Source organism: Aotus nancymaae, unplaced genomic scaffold (assembly GCF_030222135.1).
Source record: "Aotus nancymaae isolate 86718 unplaced genomic scaffold, 86718_ANA_hifiasm-v0.15.2.pri h1tg000036l, whole genome shotgun sequence".
In the NCBI taxonomy this organism is placed as follows: Eukaryota; Metazoa; Chordata; class Mammalia; order Primates; family Aotidae; genus Aotus; species Aotus nancymaae.
This window is the reverse complement of record NW_026988450.1, coordinates 52,248,629-52,261,241: the sequence shown is the minus strand read 5'-3', so window position 1 is coordinate 52,261,241 and position 12,613 is coordinate 52,248,629. Positions and strand designations below refer to the sequence as shown.

General features: G+C 39.2%; 1 protein-coding gene and 1 non-coding gene across 2 annotated transcripts in view; both read right to left on the bottom strand.

Annotated features, from left to right (window-relative positions):
• Positions 1 to 12,613, bottom strand: part of FZD6 (frizzled class receptor 6) — a 32,047-nt gene that overhangs the window by 11,284 nt on the left and 8,150 nt on the right. Inside the window, exon 3 of the mRNA XM_012474995.2 lies at positions 2,177 to 2,373. Coding sequence (XP_012330418.1) covers positions 2,177 to 2,373 — 197 coding nt within the window. The remainder of the gene's footprint in view (positions 1 to 2,176; positions 2,374 to 12,613) is intronic.
• LOC135278195 (small nucleolar RNA ZL63) lies at positions 11,032 to 11,074 on the bottom strand. The gene has a single exon (XR_010345744.1). It is a non-coding gene; the product is annotated as a small nucleolar RNA ZL63 (small nucleolar RNA).

Here is a 12,613-nt window from a genome sequence, read left to right as displayed (position 1 = left end):
AGGAATTTTTGCTTGTTATAACTCTAGTGCCTTGAACAGTCCTGGCACACAGTAAGAGTTCAAGAAATATGTGTTGAATGAGTCATCAGTTTTCTCTCCTTTCCTTTTGCTGTCATCATCCTTGGTGACCTGGCCAAGGACAAGCCATCTACACTCTGGCTTCTCGGCTCTTTAGCCTCCTCATCTCCAATGATTATCCCTAATCTGCAATGCCACCTGTAATCAAAGTCACACAAGGAACCCTGCCACAACCTGTAAGTACGTGCTATATCCAAAAGTCAACTCAAGCATCCTGCCCTTCATCTGCAAGCTCCTATCCTTGCAGTTCATTTATTTAAAAATCCTCATTGTCTTAAAAAAAAAAAAAAAAACCCACCTCATTGGGATCTCCTCCAGCTTGGCTCCATAAATAAGTTCTTTCATTTCTTCATTTCACTTCCCATCTATTTAGATTTTCACAGGCTATTATTTCAGTAACACCCTTCTTGTTACCCTTCATTTTTCAGTGCTCCTTTATTTTTGCACTGAATCTATCTGACAAAACCCCAACCACAGATGAACACAACTGTCTGTCTTGTCTGTGCTTAGCCCCAAGCATCCCACCACAGCTGGAGCAGTTTTCAATGGGTCAGATGAGATCCACAAATTCAAGATTGCCTGATTTACCTAAAATGTTACAAAGCCTAGTTGACTCATTCTCCCATGCTCCACAATGACCACTTCTCTCAAACACATATCCTTCTTTCCCAGACTCACAACAGAGGATCTCGTTGCCTCTTACTATGTCACAATGGAAACAGAAACCATCAGAAAGAAATTCTTGCAACAACTCTTACCAAACACACAAACCTACCTATATCCATAGCCATCCTATCTTTTCCTTCTGTTACAATGGATGCTCCTCCCATCCATGGTCAAAATGTCATCTATACTTGGGATCCTACCTCTTTCTTAGAAAACCACTATTGATGACCTCTTCTACCCCATATATGCTTGCCTCTTCCTTTTTCCTAGTAGTTCTTAAAATAGTCAGTTCTTTCCCATTAAACTTATAAACTTTCCTCTTTTATAGCAAACTTCCCTAAGAACTCTCTCTGTTTCTGGCTTCACTTTCCCCTCGCTCTTTCACCTACTGCAATCTGTCCTTTGCCCCAATCACTCTAGTGAAATAGCATAAGGTAATGTTCTTTTTGACTGGCAGCACCTGACATGTCCTCTGCCTTGAATACTTTTTTCCTTCAGGACACACATTTAACATTTTCCCTATTTGTTTCTGTGTAACCACAAGACTGACATATTGCCAACATGAATATATGTGGAAAGGGTATAACACATCTGAGGCACTCAAGAAAAGGCGTGAGTTCTCTACCTTCTCTCTCTCCCATCCACCTGGCTGACAGAGTTGCAGGATGAAAGTGTCCTGGATTCCTAACAGGAACTGCCACAGACTGCTGCCCTACCCTAAGGAGACTGACACAGGTGCCATGCTCTACACAGAAGCTCACAGGGTCATGCTTCCCATCTCTATATTAAAATATTGAAGACCTTCTCTGCTTTCAGCATAAAAATATGCAAGATGCAAGATGGGCCCGGGATGGTCTGAATGCTGCTTCTCTCTCCTTCCTTTTCTTACACCATGTTCTTTCTTACTCTCATCACTCCAGCTACACTAGCTTTTGAATTCCCTCTGTGTGCGTTGCTCCCTCACTCCCTGTTCAGGGCCTCTGAATAAGCTTTTCCCACTGCCCAAAATGCTTTTCTCTTCTCTCATTGCCTATTTCCCTCTGTCTTACCCTTACCTTTCATACTTTAACTCAACAGTTATTTCCTTCCCTTTTCCCCAGTTTAGGTCAAAGGTATCGTTATATATTTTCAAAGAACTATCTACCTTTCCTTTGTTGTATCTATCACAGTCATAATTTTGCACTTATTTGCATAGTTATTTGATTACTGTCTGTCCCTCTCACCTCACTGTAAGTTCCCTGAAAGGAAGAAACAAATCTGTTTTTTGCTCACCTTTGTGTCCACAACACTTAGCACCATAGTGCCTCGCATATATTAAGTGTGCAATAAACATTTATGGAATTAAATAATGAAAGTCTGTAACTGACATCCCAGAGAGCTAATACCAGCAGTAAAATACCATTAGTAGCTTTCCATGAAAAACATACTTTACCTGTCACATTCAAGCTCCTCAGGCCATCGGATTCCAAAAGTGTCAATTAATTTTTTGCAGTCAGAATATACTTTCTCACAAAGTTTACGACAAGGTGGAACCACATGAATTTGCTCTGTGCAGGTTGGTACAAATGCTTTGCAGAGGAAAGTTTCAACATTTGGCGAACATTTCAGTTTTGCAAGGGGAAGAAAATGCTATTAAAGACAGAAAGATACAATTAGAACACATTTTAATAACAAATGAATACAATTAATATATTTACTGTTTAAAGTATATACTTTTTCACTTATACTCCAAAAGAATCTTTAAGTCTCTATCAGACTTATGAACTTTCCATACATAATGGAATATAACTATTTTTTATTCAATCATATATTTTTCAAGAAGACATGGATTATTCCAGTGAAATCACTTGTCAGTGTCACCAACAAACTCCACATTGTCAAATCTGCTGGTAAATTCTGAATGTTCCTTCTACTCAACTCTTAACAGCAATCGACAGAGTGGCTCCTAGCTTCCTCTTGAGGCCCCTTTTGCACTTGTCTTCTAGGACATGAATTCTCTTGGGTTTCTAGCCGTCTCATTGGCTGTTCCTCTTCTGATCCTCTTCCAATTCCCAATTACCATCATTGAAATGCTCCAGAGCTCATTCCCCAAGATCTCTTCTCTATCTCTACTGACTAATCAAAGGAAACTCATCCAGCCCCCATCTCTACTGTGAACTCTAGATTTGAATGAGCATCTGCTCCAGGACAACTCCATTTGGCTGTTAATGGGCATCACGAACCCAAAGTATGCAAAATACAACTCAATCCCACTGTATCTCTGCCTCCCAAACACTCCCTAAGTCTTCCCCATCTCAGTAAATAATGTCATCATTCACCAAGTTGCTCAGGCCAAGAATCTTACAACTCGTTCTTTACTCCTCTCTTCTTTCACCTCATCTCCAACCCATCAGCAAATCCTGTTGGCTCTCCCTTTAAAGTATATTCCATATCTGACCATTTCTCACTATTACCACCCAGTCTAAGCCACTATTATCTTTCAACTACTAAAATGGCCTCCTAGCAGGTCTCACTACTTCCCACTCTTGCTAATCTTACAGTCAAATTTCCAACCAATGTGATTCTTTAAAATGTAAGTTTATCCTTGTTCAAAGACTCCAATAAAATAAATTCCAAAGTCCTTTCCAGTTCCTATGAGCCCTTAAATTTCCTGGTTCCCCACTATGTCTCCAGTTTCATTTCTGATCACTTTTCTCATTAACTCCATTGCCACTAAACTGGATTTTTGCTTCTCATCGTTCCATATGTATTTCTGCCTCGGGGTCTTTGCATTTGCTGTTCCCCTCACTGAAATTCTAAGAGGGAAACGATTTTGTCTACTTTGTTCACTGCTCTATCTCCAGTGCCTAAAACGGTGTCTGCTACACAGTCATTTCTCTATATTTACAGAGTAAATGCACAATTCTCCAAAACAATAAATGAACAATGACAAAGCATATCAATAAAACATTTCAGAGCATCAAGACAAGGAGACGATCACAAACGTTGCCAGAAGGGGGAAAAACAGGATACATGTAATTAAATTACATTGTGAATATTTGATAATATCAGAAGCTAGAAGAAAATGAAAAAAATAACTATAAAATTCTAAAGAAAAATGCATCTCAACCTAGAATTCTAGACCTACCCAAACATTTAGAGGGCAAACTATTGACATTTTTGGTGCTGTAAGGAATACAAAATGTAAACTTTCAAGCATCCCTGTTTAGCAAGCAACTAGAAGATGTAATATTCCTGAAACAAACTGAAGGAATATATGAATAAACCAGGAAGGAAAATAATATGGGACCCAGGAATTAGCTGATTCAACACTGAAGAATGACAAGAAAAATTCTCCGTGTGACAACTACAAATCTAGTCCAGAAGCAATCAGAGCACATCTGACAGAAGGACAGACGGCTGAAGAAGAAAGGTCTCCAAAGGAAAGGAAGGGGGATTGAGATTGACAGATTATATGTTATTTTGAACACTAGGAAAATTGCTGCTAGGGTCTGACAAGTTTGTTAAGATATCTAAAAACAGTTAGGCATTGTTACATTAAAAAACAAAGCAAATACAACTACTGCATTAATTGTTGGGAGGGTACTAAAAAATGTACTTAAAATACACTACCTGACTCAGCAGTGCACAATATTTAATATTTCTAGTGATGTTAGCACTATTCATTTAATCAAAAACGGTATTAAGAGGAGAAGTAAAAGTGGTAGGGTAAGATAAATGAATTATCAACTACCCTAATAGGAAAGAACAAACAGAAATGGCCTGAAGTTCTAAATTGATTAATCAATAACCAACAGAGTAAACCCATTAGTTAGAATGTGGCCTACATACCAGAGGAACACCTAAAGGAGTTCAGAGGCTCCCTCTCAAGGGCATGACTGGAATGTTGGTGAAAGTAGGCAAGAACTATCGTTTTTCTGATCAAAGCCTTTTAGTATTGAGGGTTTTCTTTTCCAGCTTTATTAAGGTATAGCTGATGCATGATAAACTGAACAAGTTTATAAAGTGTACAATTTGATAAGTTTTGAAATGATTATCACAATCAAGGTAATAAATGTATCCCTCACCACCACCAGAAGTTTCCTCTAGGTCCCTTGTCATCCCTCCCACTCTTTCATCCTCCTCAACCCCTCAGTAACTCTCACGCTTGACAACCACTGACCTGCCTTCTGTCACTGTGGAGTGGTATTTTCTATAATTTTACATAAGTGGAGTCATATAGTCTGTTTTCTTTTTTGTCTGGCTTCTTTCACTCGGCATCATTATTTTGAGATTCAGTCATGTTGTTAGATGCGTCAGTATTTCCTTTTAATTGCCGAGTAATATTCTACTGTATGGCTGTACCATAATTTTCTTAACCTTTTACCAATTGATGGACAGTCTGAAGTGCCCATGGGACATTTGAGTGTGAAATATCTACTAGCAGGTAGTTACATAAATAAAGCTATGCAGGAATGAGACTTTAAGTTGAGGATATGGATTTAAAAGTCATCAGTATGAAAATGGTAATTGAAATTATAAACTGAAATTACCTAAAGAGAACATGCAGAGTGAGAGAAGATGAAAATTCTGATTCAAGGGAAATGTACTGAATCTATGTATTAGCATCTTCTTCCTCTCGAAATGCCATTGAAATGACAGAAAAGGTTTAAAGATAAAAAATAAAATCCATAGTTGCATTAAAAAAACAAGGAAAAGACTCCTCAAGAAACTATAAGCTTTGAGAAATTTCTGAAAGGTAAAAAGAAGAAATGCCAACTTCTTTCATCAGTATGGTCAATTAAACATCTCCTGTTATAAAACATTCAGGTTCTGGATAAAGTGCAACAAATACACTTTAAAATGCATTGCTGAGCACTGTACACACCTTATAAAATAGCCTTAAAACATATAAACAAAAAGCAATAAAACTATAAGGAGAAAAGAACAATTCCATGATCATGAGAAATTTCAACACCTCTTCTTTAGTAAATGAATGGTCAAGCAGACAAAAATTAATGCGTAAATATAAGCTTGGATTACAGACTACAATTAACAAGGCTAACTTAAAGGGCACATACATAACCACACCCAACAATTAGAGGACAATAGCTATGGAGGATGTTGGACAGTGGGAAGTTCCCCTGTCCTGATGGGGCAAAGTGACTGAGCAGAGATGGGGGTGCCACGGTTGACATATGTTATTGCTTCCATTTGAATGATGCTCTGAGATCGGATCCTTTGCTACTTCACAGGAACCTGGAGTACAAACAACATGGTACATTTTTCAGTTTCCTCCATCATGAGAAAGAGAGAGTGTCCAGATGGTGTGCACATCTTCCTCTGAGCCTGAGGTGGGAGAAGGGGAGCTGCAGACAACTAGTAGTGTTTACTCTTTGTTTACTGTCCCAAAAAAGCCTAGTTTCTAAATTTTTTTACTATCTGGTAATCAGATCCTTTGGTAGAAAGAATTAAAACACACTGTGTTTATTTAGTTCTTCTAACTCAGAAGCCATGGTTAACTGGTGGTCAGCACTTAAAAAGTAATTATCTCGTTCCAGGACAGGCAAAATAAATACAATACATGTACTTTTGCTATACTAAAACAATTTTCTTACAAGGAAAATGCAAGTCTCTTCCCTAATTTAATTATTCTACAGTGACAAAGTTGGCTAATCCAATAATGCTGATGTTCCTGCACTGTATATAGGATAAACACTGAATGCTGAAAACTCAAGATTCCTTCAGAGGCCAAGTAAACTCAAAGGCCTGTAAGACGACAGGGAATATTTGGGAAGCAGCTGCTACTCAACTCTAGCAGACTATTATTTGGAAATGAAGGCACAGAATTGTCAGGTATATCCATTTCTCCCAAGAAAACAGATCCTAGATTTTATGTGCAATTTCCCAAATTTTAGATTTTGGCACTTTAATCTACACATTTGAAACAGAAACCCCACCCCACCCCCGATGCCACACACACACACACACACACAGAAAAACCAAGTCTCAGGTCAGATCCAGTGTGGGCTACCAACTTCCATGTTCAGTTGCAGATGAACAGATTTAAAGTATCTTAGATTTGGAAGGAACTTGAGAGAAAATCTTTAAGTTAATTATTTTCAAAGTGTCTGTGTGTGCACACATGCACATTTTGCCAAGAAACTTTTTTTTTTAATTGTACTTTGGGCTCTGGGGTACATGTGCACATCCTGCATCTTGCAGGATTGTTACATAGGTACATATATGCCATGGTGGTTTGCTGTCTTCATACCCCACCACCGCCACCTCTATCAGGCATTTCTTCCAGTGTTACCCCTCCCTTCCTTCCCCTCCCCACCCCACCTAGCCCATTGAGTGTTCTTCGCTTCCCTGTGCCCAAGTGTGCTCATTGTTCATCACCTGCCTATGAGTGAAAACATGTGGTGTTTGGTTTTCTGTTCTTGTGTCAGTTTGCTGAGAATGATGGTTTCTAGATCAATCCATGTCTCTACAAAGGACATGAACTCATCATTCTTTATGGCTGCATAGTATTCCATGGTGTATATGTGCCACATTTTCTTTGTCCAGTCTATCATCGATGGGCATTTGTTGGTTCCAGGTCTTTGCTATTGTAAACAGAACCACAATGAACACACGTGTGCATGTCTTTATAATAGAATGATTTATAATCTTTTGGGTATATACCCAGTAATGTAATTGCTGGGTCAAATGGAATTTCTACTTCTAGATCCTTGAGGAATTGCCACAGTGTCTTCCACAATGGTTGAACTAATTTACACTCCCACCAACAGTGTAAAAGTGTTCCTTGTTCTCACATCCTCTCCAGCACCTGTTGTCTACAGATTTTTTAATTATCGCCATTCTAAATGGCGTGAGATGGTATTTCAATGTGGTTTTGATTTGCATTTCTCTAATGACCAGTGATGATGAGTATTTTTTCATATGTTCGTTGGTATCATATATGTCTTCTTTTGAAAAGTGTATGTTCATATCCTTTGCCCACTTTTGAATGGACTTTTTTCTTGTAAATCTGCTTTAGTTCTTTGTAGATTCTAGATATTAGCCCTTTGTCAGATAGGTAGATTGCAAATTTTTTTCCCATCCTGTTGGTTGCCAGATCACTCTAACAATTGTTTCTTTTGCTGTGCAGAAGCTCTTAATTAGATCCCATTTGTCTATTTTGGCTTTTATTGCCATTGCTTTTGGTGTTGTAGTCATAAGTCCTTGCCAGTGCTTATGTACTAAATGGTGTTGCCTAGGTTTTCTTCTAGGGGTTTTATGGTGTTAGTTCTTATGTTTAGATCTTTAATCCATCCGGAGTTAATTTTTGTATAAGGTGTAAGGAAGGGGTCCAGTTTCAGCTTCCTGCATATGGCTAGCCAGTTTTCCCAACACCATTTATTAAACAGGAAATCCTTTCCCCATGGCTTTTGTCAGGTTTGTCAAAGATCAGATGGTTGCAGATGTGTGGCATTGTTTCCAAGACCTCTGTTCTGTTCTACTGGTCTACATCTCTGTTTTGGTACTAGTACCATGGTGTTTTTGATTACTGTAGCCTTGTAGTATCGTTTGAAGTCAGGTAGTGTGATGCCTCCAGCTTTGTTCTTTTTGCTTAGGATTGTCTTGGCTATGCAGGCTCTCTTTTGGTTCCATATGAAGTTTAAAGTGGTTTCCAGTTCTGTGAAGAAGGTCAATGGTAGCTTAATGTGAATAGCATTGAATCTATAAATTACTTTGGGCAGTATGGCCATTTTCACAATATTGATTCTTCCTAACCATGAGTATGGAATGTTTTTCTGTCTGTTTGTGTCCTTTCTTATTTTCTTGATCAGTGCTTTGTAGTTCTCCTTGAAGAGCTCTTTTATATCCTTTGTTAGTTGTATTCCTAGGTATTTTACTCTCTTTGTAGCAATTGTAAATGGGAGCTCACTTATGATTTGGCTCTCTGTTTGTTTGTTGTTGTTGTATAGGAATGCTTGTGATTTCTGCACATTGATTTCGTATCCTGAGACTTTGCTGAAGTTGCTTATCAGCTTGAGGTTTTGGGCTGAGATGTTGGGGTCTTCTAAATATACGATCATGTCATCTGCAAATATGAACAATTTGACTTCTTCTTTTCCTTAACCGAATGTCCTTTATTTCTTTTTCTTGCCTAATTGCTCTGGCTAGAACTTCCAATACTATATTGAATAGGAGTGGTGAGAGAGGGCATCCTTGTCTGCTGCCAGATTTCAAAGGGAATGCTTCCAGTTTTTGCCTATTCAGTATGATATTGGCTGTTTCTCCTGCCTTCCCATTGAACTTACAAGATGTCCAATATCCACCCATTTTCTGTGTAGTGAGAATTGGTTTCTGTTGTTTGTAACCAAGTAGACTGACTAGTATAGAAAAAACCATAAAGAATGGTTTGCAAGTGATCTCAGCAAAACAGGGGGAATTCTAGAACTGGGTTTCTGGTCTATGGCCAAAGGCAGTGAGCATCCTATTAGTATTTAGAGATGGAAATCTGGCAACCCATGGCAAAGTGAATGAAATTATCCTTGTAATCACTTAGCTTGGTTTTAGCTTAGCTTCTCTGTACATATTAGAATGATATGCCCAGTGAATACAAAGCTGTGGGAGATCAAACGAGTGGCTGCTGCCAGAAAACCGGAAAATAATATAAAGAGCATGAGTTATTTAGATCATGGGGTAGGGTGAGGGCTTCTAATGGTACTGCTTGGTTTAGGAAGAGAATAACAAACTGACATCTTTGAATTTTTGACTCAAGGTGAAGAGCAAAACACTAGGTTGGGCATGGTGGCTCACACCTGTAATCTCAGCACTTTGGGAGGCCAAGGTGGAAGGATTGCTTTAGGCCAGGAGTTTGAGACCAGTCTGGGCAACATAGCAAGACCGTGTCTCTTAAAAAAAAAAAAAAAATCAGGGAGTGGATGCACACACCCTTACAGTCCCAGCTACTTGCAGGGCTGAGGCCTGAGGCTCATTTCAATCTAAGAGTTCGAGGTTGCAGTGAGCTATGATTGTGCCACTGTACTCCAGCCCAGGCAACAGAGTGAGACCCTGTCTCTAAAAGGAAACACATACACATACACACACACACACACACACAGGCACACACACGCACACACACGCGCACAGACTAAAAGGACTTAAGGCTTAAGGAGATGAAAACCAAGCACAGTTTGATCTGCAGGTGGCTAAATTACATCAGTTTAATTTGCTTCCCATTCACATAAAAGACCTGGTGATATTGTAACTAGGAAGCAGTGAGACCCAGAGTTCTGCAGCAGGGACACATGACAAGGCTCAGGATATCACAGAGTGCTCTGAATCTGCAGCCCTCAAAGCAGACCCTTTCTGTAAGAAGAAAATAAATATCCCCTTGCCCCATCCTACCACTCTTCAATGTCTCAACCTGTAACTAGAGTTTCATCCCATCATGGCTTGGGAAAATCAAGTCAAAATCAAATCTGAAAAAAAGGCCAATAAACTAGTTGTAAGACTGCTAATTTATATTGGTTTCTGAGAGTTACAGATTGAGGAGAAAAGAATACAATTTTAGATGCGGCTAACACATACTGATAGGGGGTTATTTCCCAGAGATTCTAGATTCAGTGTGCTAGCCTCAGAGACTGGGCTTTTGCGGGTAAGATGATAAACAGCTGTTAACAGGGGTTCAGTGAGACCAAAATCCAACCCACTGCAATTTTCCAAGTCCATGTATGTACAGTTAAAATAGCTGTATTAAAAGCACAATCACCATATTTGTTTCCTGGATAAATGTTATTATGGTAGGGGACAAACAAAAACCATTAGAGGTCTCCCGCCCTACCATGAGAGAAAATCAAAAACAGTATTGCAGGCCAAAGGGATTTTCAGGGATTGGCAACACCGCTAGAAACATATTCAGGGGTAGCAATTCCTACCACCTGCTCATTTTAATTTTCCAGTGGATTGTCTTAAGCACCTTAACTCAATTGGCTAAGGTGATTCTCCAGATGTGGTCTCTTTCCTGTAGCAAATCAGTAAAGCTCAGGCACCTTGTATGCCTCTCTAAGCCGGCCAATTCTTTCTTCTACAAAAGCAATTTGTTTTCACCCAGCAGGGACAGCAGAACATCTTTGCCAACTTGCCTTACGCAGTGGTTCCCAAAGAGTGGGCCCTGAGTGAGCAGCACCAGCATCCCCCACAAATTTGTGGAATTTTTCCATCCCATTCCAGACCTATTGATTCAGGAACTCAGGGATGGAGCCAGTTATCTGTGTTTTAATAAGCCCTTCAGATGATTCTGATGCACACCAAAGTTTAAGAGCTATGGCCTTAGGGGAACATCAACTCTTCAGCTCTGTGCCTCAATTTAACTGTCAGTGAAACATATTACCAACTTCACAGGACATCACACTAATCTATCTTATGGAAGACATAAAGCTGATAAGGCCATAGACACATACCCTAGATGCCATGGTAAGATACAAGTGCAAATGAGATTAACCCTACATAATTAAAAGGGACCTTGGTTTTTGCTACTAGTTCCTCATAGAAACTAAATACAAGGAGAGAACATCTAGAGATCATCAAGCCAAATTACCTCTTGATGAACTGAGTGTTACTGAACTCACCTACTCGTGATGACAGGTGTACCCAATTGCATTCCATCTTCAAGTGACTGAGCAGATCTCAAAGATATGGGAAAGTAGCACATTGCTCGCATTCTCAGAATGCCTGCTTGTGCCATATTACAATCCTTAAAACACACCTACGGCTTCAAGGAGAGTTCCCTCTGACCAAATGACTCATGAAGAAACAATTACAGCCTGACTTACACAAGCTGGCCCCAGCTAAGAGTGAGCTACTATAGGATTATAACTCCATTCAGATGTGGCCCTAGCAGGCAGAACTTTAATCACTGTCTATGTTATCAGTAGAAAGATAGTCTCAGGTAAGAAGTTACATTGATTCATAGGGACTTGCAAGCAACAAGAGCTTGGAAGAGTTCTAGAGGACTGGTATTAGGAGTCTGGAAAAGCAGTATGTGACTGGACTTCTCCAAAATGGGCCTATAATGTCAAAAAATTTTTTTGCACGTGAATGCAAACCCAAAAGCCTCAAGACAGAGGGGGCTCTTAAATGTGTAGACTAAATAATCTACTCTGTGGATGTCAATCAGCCTTTTCTTTAGTTACACCAGTATATGCTTAACAGGCTCAGGAACAAAAGGGCCATGGTGGCAGAAGAGTGCCCAGACCAGATCCAATAGCATAGACTTCTCCTTCCTCAGGTGATCTGGCTATTGCTGAATAGTTCATTTGCCAGAAACACAGCAGCAACCAAACTTAAGCTCTCAATACAGTATCATGTCCCAGCAGGATCATCCAACTAGCCAGTGTCAGGTTAAGTATTCTGGATCCTTTCTATCCAAGACTTGTCCTCACTGAAATCCCCTGTTTATAAGTTCCCAAGTAGACCACACCTGTGCCAGCATCTTAGCTGTAGTGTGTTCCTTCTATGAGCTATCTTCTATTCTTATAATCAATTCCTTTTCTGCTTAATCAATCTGGGTACTCTATCTAAGGTGGAAAGAACATCAAAAGAGAAAAAAAAAACTTAGAACACAAGGAAAGGAGGCTCCTTTTTCAGAGTTAAAAGAATTAAGAGCTATATAAAATCAATGAAGGAATAATCAGGGCAAAATTATATTAAAATAGGTCTACAAGTATTTTTTGGAAATGAGTAAACAAGGGCAAAAAAGTAATCTAAGAAAATAAACCTTTGTAAAAAATTAGAACTGAAAGTACAATGACCAAAACAGATAGGTTGTTTTACATTTCCTCCACCAGAATATAAATTCTATGACGGCACATAGGTCTATTTGTGCATTGCTGTA